The 15,103-nt window shown below is 50.6% G+C and overlaps 6 protein-coding genes across 9 annotated transcripts in view; 3 read left to right on the forward strand and 3 right to left on the reverse strand.

Moving 5' to 3' along the window:
• polr3f (polymerase (RNA) III (DNA directed) polypeptide F) overlaps positions 1–2,648 on the reverse strand; it is a 13,819-nt gene extending 11,171 nt beyond the window's left edge. For all 3 annotated transcript variants that reach the window (XM_076728287.1, XM_076728286.1, XM_076728285.1), the window contains exons 1-2: positions 1,693–2,648; positions 1,471–1,594 (exon numbers count right to left, since the gene is read on the reverse strand). The gene's annotated coding sequence lies outside the window, so the exon portion shown is untranslated. The remainder of the gene's footprint in view (positions 1–1,470; positions 1,595–1,692) is intronic.
• Positions 1–3,486, forward strand: part of dzank1 (double zinc ribbon and ankyrin repeat domains 1) — an 8,561-nt gene extending 5,075 nt beyond the window's left edge. Inside the window, exons 10-21 of one of the 2 annotated variants that reach the window (XM_076728282.1) lie at positions 1–82; positions 205–327; positions 818–979; positions 1,073–1,292; positions 1,433–1,536; positions 1,765–1,848; positions 1,934–2,027; positions 2,251–2,312; positions 2,474–2,551; positions 2,642–2,769; positions 2,962–3,036; positions 3,324–3,486. The exon at positions 1–82 is cut by the window's left edge and continues 2 nt beyond it. In XM_076728282.1, the coding sequence (XP_076584397.1) occupies positions 1–82; positions 205–327; positions 818–979; positions 1,073–1,292; positions 1,433–1,536; positions 1,765–1,848; positions 1,934–2,027; positions 2,251–2,312; positions 2,474–2,551; positions 2,642–2,769; positions 2,962–3,036; positions 3,324–3,486 (1,375 nt within the window). The remainder of the gene's footprint in view (positions 83–204; positions 328–817; positions 980–1,072; positions 1,293–1,432; positions 1,537–1,764; positions 1,849–1,933; positions 2,028–2,250; positions 2,313–2,473; positions 2,552–2,641; positions 2,770–2,961; positions 3,037–3,323) is intronic. The other variant, XM_076728283.1, reaches the window with a different exon arrangement.
• An 818-nt stretch (positions 3,487–4,304) lies between these two features.
• Positions 4,305–5,417, forward strand: LOC143319373 (histone H2B 3-like). Its single transcript, XM_076728288.1, has one exon. It carries the CDS (start codon positions 4,409–4,411, stop codon positions 4,778–4,780), a length of 372 nt encoding a protein of 123 aa, XP_076584403.1. The 5' UTR covers positions 4,305–4,408; the 3' UTR covers positions 4,781–5,417.
• Positions 5,418–5,662: 245 nt separating this feature from the next.
• LOC143319826 (histone H3-like) lies at positions 5,663–6,129 on the forward strand. Its single transcript, XM_076729055.1, has one exon. It carries the CDS (start codon positions 5,663–5,665, stop codon positions 6,071–6,073), a length of 411 nt encoding a protein of 136 aa, XP_076585170.1. The 3' UTR covers positions 6,074–6,129.
• A 433-nt stretch (positions 6,130–6,562) lies between these two features.
• LOC143319478 (histone H2A-like) lies at positions 6,563–7,078 on the reverse strand. Its single transcript, XM_076728496.1, has one exon. It carries the CDS (start codon positions 7,075–7,077, stop codon positions 6,691–6,693), a length of 387 nt encoding a protein of 128 aa, XP_076584611.1. The 5' UTR covers position 7,078; the 3' UTR covers positions 6,563–6,690.
• Positions 7,079–7,812: 734 nt separating this feature from the next.
• On the reverse strand, positions 7,813–15,045 carry kat14 (lysine acetyltransferase 14). The gene is made up of 10 exons (XM_076729075.1): positions 14,787–15,045; positions 14,286–14,407; positions 14,009–14,130; positions 12,911–13,083; positions 12,384–12,818; positions 11,678–12,267; positions 11,327–11,460; positions 10,982–11,157; positions 10,295–10,485; positions 7,813–9,266 (listed from the first exon to the last, which is right to left on the reverse strand). Exons 1-10 carry the CDS (start codon positions 15,043–15,045, stop codon positions 9,093–9,095), a joined length of 2,376 nt encoding a protein of 791 aa, XP_076585190.1. The 3' UTR covers positions 7,813–9,092.
• Positions 15,046–15,103: the final 58 nt, after the last annotated feature.

Here is a 15,103-nt window from a genome sequence, read left to right on the forward strand (position 1 = left end):
TCATGTGGTGTGTATTTGCTGTGGAAGTGGAAATCCAGCACACATCTCCAGCTGTTTGACCTGCGAGAGCCGCCTGCAGCCAGTAACACACACACACACACACACACACACACACACATTTACTCTTCATTTTAACTGATTAATCAGCAGATTTCACTTTTATTTTCCCTGTGTGTGTGTGTGTGTGTGTGTGTGTTGCTGCAGGCAGTGTGTGTTGGGAACAGCGCCCCCTCTGTCCCGTCAGCAGACAGCAGGATGTTGTCCTGCTCCAGATGTAAACGAATAAACCACCGTGATGCCAGATACTGTGACTGGTGCGGCTCAAAGGTGAAGACTCACCTGGACACTCGACTGTTGAGCAGACAGACATCGAGACGGTTTCACTAAACGTTGGACGCTTCTGTAAACGCTCTGTAAACATTACTTCATGGCTTTGTTGTTTATTAGCTACGATGCTAACATGTCAGCTAGATGATGTTAGCTTGTCAGCTGTGGTTTGGGGTTTTTTGGGAATCAAGCGAAATATCTTTTAACAGTCAGAAACAATTTGGACACGAGTCCTCATAAATAATGTTAGCGTGTTAGCTAACATTAGCATGTTAGCTAACGTTAGCGTCCCTTGCCCCCTGCTGATGATGGACTGGCTCGTCTGTTTCTGAAAATGACCAAAGCTGTCGTGGGATTTCACTTCTTTTGTTTTTTGTATATTTGATTGAGCTAAGCTATCAGGTTTTTCTGACTTCCAGTCTTCACACTAAGCTAGTCTGGAGACTGAAGCATTGTGGGAAGTGTAGTGATGAGATGTATGTATTTCTAGCCCGGTCACGCAGCCAGCTGTGTGATTTGTTGGCGATGTGGGGCGAGTGGACACCCGGATGCCTTCCACTGCACAGCCTGTGGTGTCTTCCTGGAAGCGTCGGCCCCGCCCACATCCAACAGTGACGTCACACGACCTGATGGAGGCACCGCCACCAACCGGGTACGCTGCCCCGCTGACACCATGTCACTATCACGATTCATAACACAGCATATGCCACATTAAACTGGCTGTTCTCTACCTGTGTGTCAGCAGGCTTCAGCCCCGACTTCCCATGAGGCCACCTGGCAGGCCATGTCATCGTCACACCCCGCCCCGAGGCTGACCACAACCACTGCAGAGCAGTGCACGCAGACTGTGGGACTCTATTACCCATCAGCCACTGAGCTGCAGAGGAAGAGGGCGCTACACCTCAGCAAGCAGCAGGCGACCAGAGACCGCCAACCGCTCCTGACCGCCGTCAGCCCAGGAAGAGGTATCGATACTCCTGATGCTACCGCTGCTCAGTGGAAAATCAACCGACAGACACAACACGAGCTCAAGGAGACATGTTGTTTGTATCTCCGTCAGTCTGGGGGGACGAGGTCATCTCATTGTCCGTCCTCATGTCCTCAGGTTACTGGAGGAAGCAGCTGGATCATGTGTGTGCTCACCTGAGGAGTTACGCGCAGAACAACGCCCCCTTCAGGGCTCTGCTGGGAGAGCCTCGCCTGGGCCGGGTACGCCACACCTCACCTGCACCTCACCTGCACCTCACCTGTACAGCAGTGACATTACCTGTGGTTTCGAGGAAATGAATAAAGTAGTAGTAGTAGTAGTAGGAAATTAGTTTAGGATTTCAGACAGTTCAGACTCCACGGGTCCATGAGACTCACCTGAGCAGGTGCAGGCAGCGCTGTGCTTTACTTCCTGTGTGTCAGCTGATGTGTCGTCTTCCTGTCCTTCAGATGGTTTCTGCTGTGATTCAGGAAGATCGTTACGAAGTCAGTGTGACCATCAGCTTTGTGTCGGCCGGACGGGAAGACAAACAGGTCTGTTCTAAAACACGTCACCCGAACTGGAACCTGTCGGGACGTCTCGCCGTGTGTCTCACAGCTGACGTGTGTTTGCTCTCAGGTGGATCCAGCAGGGGACGCTGTTGGACCGACGGCAGCTCGGACTGAGACTCTGAGCAGCGTTACAGAACGTTCTGCTGACAGCTGCAGTTTCAGTAAGAAACAGAGTGAAAGCGAGTTAACGAAAGTAATCTGAGCAGGAAGGACGGATTCAGCGTCCAAACGAGCTTCCTGTTTCACTTCAAACGGCGTCTGAACGCTTTGGAGTCACGGTTTTATTTCTCTGAGCTTTTTTCTGCTCTCCAAGCTAACAGCATGCTAACTGTGAGTCAGGACTGAGTTGGTGCTCCTCAGTGGTTTTGTTTGTGTGTCTGACAGGAAGTGATCGGTCCACAGGTGTGATGAAACCTCTCAAAGGAAACCTGACTCCCAAACCTGCGGTGAGACACCGTCTGTCTGGAAAGACACGAGAGAACAGAAGAAGAGAGTGAAGTTGTTGTGATTTTAGCATCGGCAGAGTGAACGCAGACTTCTGCTGCTGTCTGACTTCCTGTTTAGTCAGAAATGAAAGCTCCTCTCTCATTGGTTCTCCCGGTTCCAGGTGAAGGCCGCTCAGCTGCTGAAGGAGCTGGGTCCAGATCGAGGTCAGATCAGCGTCGTCCAGCAGCTCCTGGATCAGGTATGAGGCTCTGCAGCCAATCAGCAGCTTCCCCTCATCTCTTGACGTAGTTCACTCTGAGTGGCCCTTTGTTTTCTCATTAACCACCAGGGGGCGGACCCCTCCTGCTGTGGCAGCGATGGCCGACACGCTCTGGCGGTTGCCGTGGTGAATGGTCACCATGATGTACTTCCTGTATTAGTGCAGCGAGGAGCTGATGTGGACCAGCAGTCTGGACAGTAAGAAGACAGACCGATGAGTCTGGCTCTGGATCTGGATCTGGATCTGGATCTGGTCCCTGACCAGTGTCTCTGTGGATCTGATGTTATATGATGAAATCTAATGTTTTCATATGTCATGATGTAATGTGCAGCTTCTCTGATGGTGCTGATTATGTAACGTGATGAAGGTCAACTCCTCCTCCTCCTCAGGATGAAGAACTCAGCTCTGCATGAAGCTGCAGCTCTGGGCTCTGAGGGTCTGCAGTGTGCTCAGGTTCTGCTCAGGTATGACACACCTGTATGAACACAAACACGGGCTGGAAGCTGTCCTGTAAAGACCTCGTATCTCCATCACGAGCTGTTTAATGTTTCTCAGCAGGTTTTTAAACCAAGAAGTTCAAACTTCACCTGAAGTTACATGTTTTCCTTTAATTATCCTTTCCTTGAATTATGAATCACCTGTCAGACTCCTCCTGATTGGTTGACGGGTTTCCACAGATTGAAAAAAAATGATTGTTGTTGTTGTCGTTGCTCCTCCCACCTCCTGATGTCCTCACGGCTCACGTTTTCAGCTGTAAGGCGAGCGTGAGGCAGAGGAACGCCGGCGGTCTGACGGCATACGATGTGGCGGTGAACTCCGGTTGTAACAGCATGGTGTCCCTGCTGGCTGCCCGGGCCGGACTGGATTTACTGGGCAAACTGGGAAAACTCAAAATGAACCTGGATATTTTCTGACTGTCACATGTCATGTGTCTGCAGACAGGAAGCTGTCATCTCTGTGTGTGTCTGCAGACAGGAAGCTGTCATCTCTCTTCTTCAGGATTTTCTCACCTTGTTACCAAATAAAAATGCTGTTTCTGAAGTCTGGATTTGGTTCTTGGTGTTAATTTAATGTTTGGTTTCTGGAATCAGTGTAAAATCAACTCATTCACTGGCTTTCACCTTCATCTCATGGTCTTCATCAGCTGATTCTAAAAGTAAAATATCACAACAAAGAAGTTTTTGATCCATCAGATGTGTGTGAATGAGGATGAGGAGGCTGTGACCTTCCTCACATGACACCACCCAATCACAAGACACGAGGCTTTAATCATTGATTAATTATTATTTTGTCCTCACCAGTCGTTCTGGACCTCTGACCTGGAGTAAAAATCAGTGTGGAGCTTTGAGTGAGCAGTTTGGCTCACCTGCTCACAGGTGTGTTGACTTCATCACTGTGGGCCTGTGACGTGCTCTGACAGGCTGAGCGTCAGCTGGCCTGTCTGCGTCAGCTCTGGACGGGTTTTAAAGACTGATTTTAGTGTTTGTTTGGGAATTTTAGCTCCAAAGAAAAAAGTGTTTGACGTCTCGATGTCTCCAGATCAATCAATCAATCAATCAATCAATCAATCAATCAATCAATCAAGAAACAGCATTCAGCTGCTGACACAGAACTGATGCGCATCAGCCAACACATGATCAATACTCACAGTCCTCCCCTCCCCCTCCTCCTCCTCCACGTCCACTTCGTTGGGGGTCACGCATGCTCAGTGTACATCAGGAAAACGGCCAATCCTGTGTGAGAAACAGCACACGGACATTTGCATCAAACTGACGTAAACACGCGTCCGAAGCACATTCCGGGTATCCGCTTCAGTGGAGTCCAGCAGAGACCACCATGCCCGCAGAGACCGTGAAAGCGCCCAAGAAGGGCTCCAAGAAGGCCGTGTCTAAAGTCACCAAGACCGGCAAGAAGAAGAGGAGAACCAGGAAGGAGAGCTACGCCATCTACGTGTACAAGGTTCTGAAGCAGGTGCACCCCGACACCGGGATCTCCTCTAAGGCGATGGGCATCATGAACTCCTTCGTCAGCGACATTTTCGAGCGCATCGCCGGGGAGGCCTCGCGCCTGGCCCACTACAACAAGAGGTCCACCATCACCTCCAGGGAGATCCAGACCGCAGTCCGCCTCCTGCTGCCCGGAGAGCTGGCCAAGCACGCCGTGTCAGAGGGCACCAAGGCCGTCACCAAGTACACCAGCTCCAAGTAGACCAGGATCGGGAAAAACCCGCTGACGACCGGCGACTCAAAGGCCCTTTTCAGGGCCGCACACCCCCCTCAGAGAGCTGCGGTCCTCCTGATCAATGAAGACGATCAGAGATTTTATTATTTATGTGACTTATTAAAACTCCACGTATAACAGAAATACAGGAAATGAATTTTAAAGTACAAAGACAGAAAGATCCGCTCGGATTGGTTAAGATTGAGAAACGTAAACCATTTTCAGTGTAACAGCACAGAGAGTCACTCTGTCTTTGTCTGATCGATGTCACTCATCCTCTCACCTGTCCAACGTTTTGTTTTACTATTAATCAATATATATTATTGATTCCTCAACTGCTTCAGCCAATGAGCTGCAGACTCCCTCCTCCTGTCCGTCAGCTGATGAGGCTACATTCAGGTTAGCTTTGCCTCTTAGCATTAAAGGGGCTGTCTCCTTTTGTCTTTGGTGTGTAGCTAAAGGCTAACAGTTAGCAGCTCTGTGTAAAATATGAGTGGAAATACAGTAAAATAACACGTTTGAAGTACTGGTACAGTACGTGAGTTATTTAACATGTATTATGGGATGGCCTCCTCCCTTCTACATGAACACAGATGAAGTCATGAATGAATAAATGAACGGATGTCTCGTTATGAGTCACATGACGTGTTCATACTCACCGGAAATCGCTGCTGCCGGCTGGAAGCCATCAGACAGCGCAGATTGGTTTACATGAAACACGCGGTGGGAGTTTGAATTTTCTCGTCCAATAGCTGGTGATCTACATCGCGCGCGTCTCCCGGCCTGGACCAATGAGCGCTGACGTCGCTCCGCCGCTGCTTTATAACGCGGCTGCTGGCGGACTCTCGGAAACTGTTTCACAGACAAACGATGGCGCGAACCAAGCAGACCGCGAGGAAGTCCACCGGAGGAAAAGCTCCCAGGAAGCAGCTGGCGACCAAGGCTGCGCGGAAGAGCGCTCCCGCCACCGGCGGGGTGAAGAAGCCTCACCGGTACAGGCCCGGTACGGTGGCCCTGAGGGAGATCCGCCGCTACCAGAAGTCCACCGAGCTGCTGATCCGCAAGCTGCCTTTCCAGCGCCTCGTGAGGGAGATCGCTCAGGACTTTAAGACCGACCTGCGCTTCCAGAGCTCGGCTGTTATGGCCCTGCAGGAGTCCAGCGAGGCTTACCTGGTGGGTCTGTTCGAGGACACCAACCTGTGCGCCATCCACGCCAAGAGGGTCACCATCATGCCTAAAGACATCCAGCTGGCCCGCCGCATCCGCGGAGAGAGGGCTTAAGCTGACCTGAGAACCAACGACACAAAGGCTCTTTTCAGAGCCGCAGACCCACACAGAGAGCGAGCTTCCTCTGCTGGATATTTGTACACATAATATATTGTAACGTATAATTGTTACACATAATTGAGTCACGTGTTGGTGCTGATAATGTAAAATTAGTAACCAATGCAGAAAGCATCACACTTTACTGCACTCACTCTTTTCTTTCACGCTCCCCTCCTGCTCAGTGCATCGCGTGCGGCTTGAACAGGTCAAGAAAAAGAAGCGGCTCCAGTCGTTCACTTCAGACACGTCACTAATGAAATGTTTCACTTCCGCAGGAACAAACACATTAAAACGGTTTTAATGAATGGAGGAGCCGCCGACACGGAGAACTTGTTCAGACCACAAATAAAGGTTCTTAGGTTTCTGAGCAAACGTCCTCCTGTCCCCAGAAAACCAGTTACTTTAAAGTCCTCCGTCCCTGTCACGTCTGTTACGTTTATATATACACCTGAAAAATCAGTTAACATTTCTTGATTTATGGAGAGCAGATCAGGAACTATTGTACTCTTTAGATCTGGAGTGTGTGGCTCTGAAAAGAGCCGTTGTTGTTGTTGTTGTTGTTGTCCGGGTCTTTACTTCTTGGGGACCTTCTCGGTCTTCTTGGGCAGCAGCACCGCCTGAATGTTGGGCAGCACGCCGCCCTGGGCGATGGTCACTCCGCCCAGCAGCTTGTTGAGCTCCTCGTCGTTGCGGACCGCCAGCTGCAGGTGACGCGGGATGATTCTGGTCTTTTTATTGTCGCGGGCAGCGTTTCCAGCCAGCTCCAGGATCTCAGCGGTCAGGTACTCCAGTACCGCCGCCAGGTAGACCGGAGCTCCGGCACCAACGCGCTCGGAATAGTTTCCTTTCCTCAGCAGTCTGTGGACACGACCCACCGGGAACTGGAGCCCGGCCCGGGACGAGCGGGACTTGGACTTCGCTCTGGTCTTTCCGGCACCTTTTCCTCCGCGTCCAGACATTTTTTTTCTCCGTTCAGCCAGAAAAACAGAATGAAAGTTTAGAGGAGGAACTCGAATTTATACAGACAAGCTGCTCGCTCATTGGCTACACTGGACGCAAGTATTGTTGCCCAATGAGAAAAGAGCTTGTTTCAGCTTCCTGTTCTGACTATGACGCTTCCGTTCGGCGGACCTTTCAGAATAAGACGTTTCAGCTCAAAGTGTGTTTCTGTGTGTTTCTCGTGTTTTCAGACACCGTGTTCGACTAAGCGAAGCTTTTCTTTGTATTTTGACCGAAAACTCAGTTCAAGTCCCTGAAAGCGGAAGTCCTCCAGATGACAATGTTCACATTAATAAAGCGCGTGCTGAGCTGCTGACCAGGTTCATTTTGAAGCTTCATGTGATCTTCAGGTTTTCATTTCTGTGGAGGATCTGCCAACAATCTGAAGTATGATTCGGAGTAAATATCATTTTATTCAGTGGAGTGGAAGAATAAACTCTCTTTACCCCGTTTTAGAAATTAATTCAAGTTGTTTATCATCCTTAACGATTCAGTTTCATTTCGTCCTTCCGCCGTAGTTAATTTTCTGTTTCAAAGGGAATTTCTTCGATAAAATACATAAAATGTCCGAAACACAGACGTCAGACCTCTACCGGAAACAGAATTTATTCTGGCTTCTGATTGGCTACCGTGGGTCGCTTGTGTGTTTGTTTGAGTTGGGAATTAAAAAAAAAAATAATAAAATCCTCATCAATGGAGCTCCAATAGCAATCACCATGGTAACCACAGAGTCCACGAGTTCAGTTTATTCTGTTTGTGCTGGATGTTACACCTGAAACATGACTCACCTGAGACCTGACAGGTGACATGAACATGAAAAGCACCTGACAGATTTAAGACACAAATGATGGCGTCAGTCAGCCTGTCGTCACTCAGTTTCAAAGACTTCAGCTGCACCATCATCATCGTCATCATCATCATCGTCATCATCATCACCATCGTCACCACCATCATCCTCATCATCATCATCCTCCTCACTCAGCTGTGGCAGAAGTAAACAAACTGTAAACATGTTTCCTGTCTGACATCAAACCAAACACACAGTGAATAAACGATGATGTCATGAATCATGTGACTAAACGTCTCTTCAAAGCTGAAAACATCAGGGGTGTGTGTGGATGAGGATGAGGAGGCTGTGACCTTCCTCACATGAACACATGAAGCATGTTTCCATCTGACAGATCTTTCATGATGTCGTCTGGTTGAGTCTCTTCTTCTGTGGTGGTTTAATGGCAGCGACCGGAGGATCAGCTCCACCTGCTGATTGTCTCCATCAGCCAATCAGATTCAGGCAGCAGGACGGAGACAAACGCTTGTGCTGACATTCAGAATCAGGGAGACGTTTTGTTACGGAGCCTCGAGCTGAATCCTTGGATTCATGGTCAAATCTGAGCGAACAGCTGGTGCAGAGGTTTCCTGTAAAACCCTGAAAACACACACACCTGCCATGACGGTCTGCAGCTGTTTCTTTCTCTGCCTGCAGGGGGCAGCATCAACACACCTGCTGCTGCTTGTCACAGCACCCCCTGCTGGACAGACTGTAGTCTGCCACTGACACACTGAAAGGGTCGACTTTCACTGCTGAACTCGTTTTGGATTGAAGCTCAGAAACACTGACATGAAACAGACGATGGAGGAAAAACAGTTTTACTGGAAAACAAAGACAAAGTCACATCAGTCAGAAGACAACGGAAGAAGAAATAAGACAGCAGACATTCAGGACGTCACTGTGACGCGTCCACTGAGGCGTTCTGGGGCTACGTGTCGTCAGGCTGCAGCAGACGGCGGTCTGTTACTGGAGGGTCTCTGGACTGACTGGGACAACCAGAGTGCAGGACGTCCTCCCCTTGCAGCAGCTGCTGTCCAGGTGCCTCTGAGACAGGCATCGTGCTGCAGACTGTTCAGCTGATAGAAGGAGCTCTTCTGCGCTGCAGCAGGTCCTGCCGGTGGACTCCAGTGGACTCAGGTGGACGTCTCAGCGTCTCAGTCGGAGGAAGAAGGCGTGGCGGCACTCGGTGCTGTCCACGGGATAATATTTATCGTAGAAGTCCAGGATATATTCCTCCGCTTTGAAGCCAAACTTCTGATAGAGCAGCATGGCGGGGTTACTGGCCGACACGTGCAGTGTCACATCTTTGCCCATGCAGGTCTGAAACACAGCAGACATACAGCAGCCTGAGCCGGTCACCCTCCTAACAGCAGCTACACATTTCTGCCATTTCACGACGACTGTGAAAACTGTTCAAACACCCACAACTTCACAACGTTAGAATACGAGAAATGACGAAAGATGTACGAGTCTGCTTCAATCAACTGAGCCAGAGAGGATTTAAAGGACAGAAAAGTGTGATGAGAGATCATTCATCTGAATCCAGAGCAGCAGAGCAGTTCACTGGAGCTCACAGCTGCTGAGAAAAGCTGTTTGAACACAGACCAGAACCACAGACCTCCGTCTCAGTCCTGAGACAAGACGAGACGACATCGACGTCTTGAAATGCTGATTGTGACAAAACCTAAAAAAGACTAAAGATTAAACTAAAATGTTCAAAAATAGAAACATAGTGAAAAAGAAGCGATTCTGGTGGACAGAGCAGACGGAGCACTGTCCATGTCAGGAAACCAAGTCAGCGACGACGACCACAGAGAGGAAGGATCGAGGTGAGATTTTTGTTTCAAAGAGGCCGAGAAGAAAACGAATGCTTCGTTTTATCAGGTGTGAGAAAACAGCTGATTAGAGAAAGACGCATTCAGACTGAGGCTGGTTTCATTTCCGCCGCGTGTCTTCATGTCGGCCGTGAATCGTTTTTAATCAAAGCAGACAAAATCTGGAAAGAAGTTTGATCAACTGAGGTGCTGAATGTTAAAAACTGACTCAAGACTAAAATAATTTGTTTTCTTTGACTGAGATCAAACTAAACTGAACGTTCAGTCGACTAAAAAACAGGACAGAAATGAAGCGGACCTGAACCCGATTGCCTCGTTCTGATTGGCTCGTTCTGATTTGGTCTGTTCTGGTTTAAACACTTGAATGTTTTTTGGGTGTTTTTGGTTTCATCGGTGGGACAGATGTTTTTCTACGCTTCCATTAAGTTTAAGAACTGACTTTGCTTCGTACGGGTCTTTGCCTTGAACTCATGACATCACAGGCAAACTGACCTCTGACCTCTGGAGCCTCACCTGGATGAGATGATAGATCATGAAGGTGCCGATGCCAGCTCTCCTCCACTCAGGGTGGACCAGCAGGAAGGAGATGTAGGCCTCGTTGTACTTCACGTCGGGCACCATGAAACCAAAGCCGATCACAACCTTCTTATAGAGGACCACCACGCTGAAGTCCGGGTACTGGAGACACTCTGACAGGTCCACACCTGGACGGGACAGGACCAAAGAAACAGTAGTTCAGAATCAGAATCACATATGCTTTACTGATCCCGGGGAAACTGTTTTTGTTTCAGTGCTCCTTAAAAGAACAGAAGAAATAGAAGAGATGAAGAAGAGATAAACATGTAAGAAAAGAAAAACATGTATGTGCCATTAAAAGAGAAAAAAATAACATAAAAACAAAATATATATACAGATAACTAAACAAATATATGAACGGAGACAAGGCCATTCAGGTCTGTACAGGTTGATGGCCACAGGCAGGAATGACTTCCTGTGGCGCTCCGTCGTCATTGGTTGGATGAGTCTCCCACTGAAGGTACTCCCGTGCCTGAGCAGCACATCATGAAGTGGGTGTGAGACGTCGTCCAAGAGTCCGTAGCTTAGTCAGCGTCCTCCTCTCTGACTCCACCGTCAGAGACAGACAGACAGATTCACGGTAGGACGGTTCTACAGAAGCTCTATGAAAGTGTGTCTGTCTACCTGGCCAGAAGCTGTCGTGACACATGGCGTTGACAGACGGGATGTGGTTTGGGCGGACGTAGCAGTAGTCGATGGGGGCGCTGGCTTCAGGGACCCAGTCAGGCTCCTTCCTGTGAGGGTAAGCTCTGATCTCTGCCAGCAACCTCAGCTTCACCGGACGACTCTCATAATCTCTCCTGAAGAACAAAGAAAGAGGAGTACGACTGCACCTGACCAAAGGTCTCTGGAGTCTCTGCCTCACAGTTTGCAGACTCTCTTTGCCTGATGAAAAGTGGCAGGATGTTCTTTACCTGGCTGAATGGTTTGGCAAACTCTACCCCGTAAACGGTTTGAGCAAGTCTTTACCTGATGTATGGTTTCAGGATGCGGGAGGTGTACGGACTCTTGATGCTCTGGTCCAAACTGCCCTCTGCTCCCATCAAACGATGCCAGAAGGACACCGAGTGCTGCTGGAGGCCTCTTCTGCCAGAGAGGTTGGTCTGCACGCAAACACAGTGATGACAGGTTCATTAGCTGATCTCAGCGTTCTTAGAGAGGTTTCAGCATCTCAACAAAGTCAGAGGCAGTTCACAAGCCTGAGGCCGGCAAACATTTACGGCAGACAAGATTCTTTGAACATTTCACTTCAGACAAAACCACTGAAGCGTGGCTGGCGTACGGCAGACCGAATAAAACCGTGAAGACTGCTGAAGGTACCTGGAAGCGGTCAAGAATACGCAGCTCCTGGCTGTTGGTGCAGTATTTTCCCATGATTCCACCTCGCATTCCCACGTCCTGAGTGCCGTAGATCCCTCCCACCAGGCTGAGGGTCGCGCTTACGGCCCGGTCGATGTCCAGCAAGGGGAGCCGTCTCTGCCTTTTGGCCTGGCGGACCAGCAGCTTCCTGTGGAGGCGTTTGGCCTGCGGGGTGACGGCCAAGGCCAGCGGGCAGGCGTCCAGCCGTCGCAGCAGCATCCTCTCCTCGTAAAGACTGAGCAGGGCGAAGCGAGGAGTCTGAGAGATGCCGCCGGCTCCGTCTGCTTTCTCAGGGTGAGTGATCCTCCTCCGCTCAGGTCCTCCAGCACCAACACACCCCCCGCTGGAGAGAGACGGACCGTCACTTTGTCCTACTGGCTCTTCAAAATCGTCGTCCCGCTCGCGGCCTTCATCGTCCTCACTCTCTGCTTCGCGTTTAATATGAGGTGGTGCTATGCGGAGCTTCTTGCGGGCAATGAGGTTGGCGCTGGGAGGAGGGATGTAATCCATTCCTGGGTCGATCATTCCCTCCGTCTCCATCTCCTCATCGTCTGGAGGTTCAAGCAGCAGAGACGACATTCCATCACATCATGTAGAAACAACAACTGCTCACAGAAGGCGGTAAATTCACTGAAAACACCTGCGAGCGAGTCAGGCGTGAACTCACCGTGGAACAGAGCCTGTGGAGGCATGGCGTCAGGGATGAGGTCCGCCTCTGACAGCAGGCTGGGTGTTGCTGAATGAGACGCCGGCGTCCCCGGGGCGGAGAAGTCAGGTGACGGCGATGGGGACGGGCTGGTGAGCGGTGTCCGGTCTGAAGAGCTGAGGGACGAGAAATCGATCACTTCGCCTTTCTCCAGCACGAGGTCGGGCCGGCGCCCGGTGCCCCCCCCGCGGCCTCCGCCCAGTTTAACCGGCGTGGAGGAGGCGCTGCGGTCGGTGTAGCCTCCCACCGCCTCCTTCTGAGCCCGCCGGATGTCTTTGGCCTCCTGTGTGCGGGAACGTTTTTCCTTCAGTTGCATGGCGTTCTCCACGGGGTTCCTGGCCCCGCGTTTCCTCAGGCCCTCCACAGTGATGATCGGGTCCACGGCAGGTTTAGAGGCTGCGGGTGAACGAGATATCAGCTCAGCGTCGTTGACTGTTAACCGACAGCTTTGACCAGAGCAGTCCTGGCTGAGCGCAGGCCGAGGTTACCTTTAGCCTTGGTAGTGGATTTGTCCACCTCAGGTCTCAGAGTCGGAGGTCGGTTCTGGACCAGCTTCCACCAGCCGGGCTCACCGAACTCCTGCGCTCCTGAGCGGAAGAAGGTGGGACTGCCGACCGACAGACAGCCGGCCACCGTGCTCCACCACGTCGACGTCTTCTTCCTGCACAGACAGACAGGTCAAACACGGAGACAGGAAAGTGAACCCCAGCTGGTGGAGCAGCCGTTCACTGATGAGAAGAAAAACATTCAAATACAGGAGACAGAAACGTCTCGTGTCTCATTTAATGACGTCCTCTCTTGTCCCCGCTTCTGGTTCAATGGAACCAACTGGAGGACTGGTGCCACCTACTGTTAATCTCCATGAACCAACTCCTGAGAATCACATACAGGTTGTGGAAGGAAACAATGCATTTGTATTTTCTTTTGCAGATTTTCTCCAAATTTGGTTACAATTTGCGGCACATTTGAAGAAACCGCAGCTACAGACGCTGCTGCACAACGTAAGGATTCTCCAGCACTGATAAAAGGAGTCAATTCTGGACGTTTATTAACGATAAAAACAGAGCAAATGAAGTCTTATTTCATCATGTTTTTGTTCTGAAGACACTAAATAACCATCAAACTGTTCTCAGGTCCTTCTCATTCATTCATTACATCCAACTCAAACATCTGAGTCATCAACAGTGAGTATGAAGAACAAACTCGTCTTTTTCTTCAACGAGCGGTCGGCCTAATGTAACTGAATCTTCACGGTTCTTCAGAACGCACAGGAGGAACCTTTAGCTCCTTATTTAGTTCCTGAGTTCAGTTTCTCTGCTTCTTTTTGGTTGAAACAGTTCTACTTGTGTTGGATTCAGGACGGAGCTCAGCCTTGAACCAATCGCTGACACCACCAACACCAGCGAGTCCTACAAACAGTCTAACACACCAGGTCCTCCTTTAACTGCAGCTGCATCTCAGCAGCCTTCAACACCATGAACAGCCTTTTCAGAGAGGACCGAGAGTTTGACGACAACACATCAGTAAAAACGACAAAAACAGGAAATGAAGTCAGAACCGTCGACGGCAGGATGAAGAAAAGTGACCTTGTTCCCAGCAGGAAGTTCCAGTGTCGGCCAATGAAAGCGCAGATGTCCTCTTTCCACCTGAAGTAGCCCTGTCGGCCCGTCCCCTCCAGAGACAGATTGTACATGGCCAGCATCACCACCTGACAGGAAACACCATCAGCTGCAGTTTTAAGGGTCTCCATGACGACTGGAGTTCTGAGGTTTCCTGCTGTCACGTGGCGTGTGTGCGTGCCTGTGCGTGTGCGTGTGCATGTGCTGCTCCTCCTGTGCTGTGTGTGTCTGCAGAGCGCTGTACCTGCTGCCAGGTGAGTCTCATCCTCTCGTAGCTCTCCTTGCCGTCCTCGCTGCAGTCGCAGCAGATGAACTTGAAGAAGTTGTCTCCCTTCAGGTAGCTGGGCTGCTCGCCGCGGAGCTGAGCTGAGGAACACACACAGCTTTAGAACACACACACGACCACCATCTTTCTATTGATCGGCTGATCGATCGGGCTCATATCTGTCCCAACGTCTAAAACATCGATCAGACGTGTCACTCAGGACGGCTGAAGGACGGTGTGATGCGAGGTGCTTCAGGTCAGACCAGAGAGACATTTGTCATCAGAGCGGTCACGATAACGGCTGAGGAAGAGGACGGAGACGGGAATGATGAAGCTCACCTCTGATGCATCTTATTTAAAACAGGTGCAGTAAGACGTTGAGTCACCTGTACGATGAAGCAGAAGCAGGTCCTGATCTGAGACCAGCTGAGCTCACTGCTCGTTCACGCAGACACAGAGAGCTGCCATCGGCCACCTCACCTGCAGGGATCCACTTGTGGCAGCGGTCACAGTAGAAGGACATGTCCTCGCAGGCCCAGCCTCCGTCAGCCTCCTCGCCCACATCGCTGGTCAGGGAGTCTCCGCTCTGGTCATGTGACAGATCCACCGAACCCTGATCCTCCGACTCCACGATCAGCAGAGTCTCCCCCTCCACCTCCCCCTCCTCCAGCCCCTCGGAGGCCGACGTACAGGTGGCCTCGTCCTCGCCTCCGCCCAGCTGCTCACTGCTGCTGTCCATGACGGCCCCTCAGCCACAGAGATGCACCTGTGCAGGTAACACAAATACAACCCAGGTG

The sequence above is a fragment of the Chaetodon auriga genome, chromosome 4 (genome assembly GCF_051107435.1).
Source record: "Chaetodon auriga isolate fChaAug3 chromosome 4, fChaAug3.hap1, whole genome shotgun sequence".
Taxonomy (NCBI): Eukaryota; Metazoa; Chordata; class Actinopteri; order Chaetodontiformes; family Chaetodontidae; genus Chaetodon; species Chaetodon auriga.

What these genes read in the sequence shown, in the direction of transcription:
- LOC143319826 (XM_076729055.1), top strand. Translation starts at nt 5,663, where the DNA reads ATGGCGCGAACCAAGCAGACCGCGAGGAAGTCCACCGGAGGAAAAGCT.
- LOC143319373 (XM_076728288.1), top strand. Translation starts at nt 4,409, where the DNA reads ATGCCCGCAGAGACCGTGAAAGCGCCCAAGAAGGGCTCCAAGAAGGCC.
- LOC143319478 (XM_076728496.1), bottom strand. Translation starts at nt 7,077, where the DNA reads ATGTCTGGACGCGGAGGAAAAGGTGCCGGAAAGACCAGAGCGAAGTCC.
- kat14 (XM_076729075.1), bottom strand. Translation starts at nt 15,045, where the DNA reads ATGGACAGCAGCAGTGAGCAGCTGGGCGGAGGCGAGGACGAGGCCACC. An exon ending in TGAGACTCACCTGGCAGCAG is followed by an intron (nt 14,131 to 14,285) that starts GTACAGCGCTCT and finishes GTTTCCTGTCAG; the next exon opens with GTGGTGATGCTGGCCATGTA. An exon ending in AACTTCCTGCTGGGAACAAG is followed by an intron (nt 13,084 to 14,008) that starts GTCACTTTTCTT and finishes CTGTCTGTGCAG; the next exon opens with GAAGAAGACGTCGACGTGGT.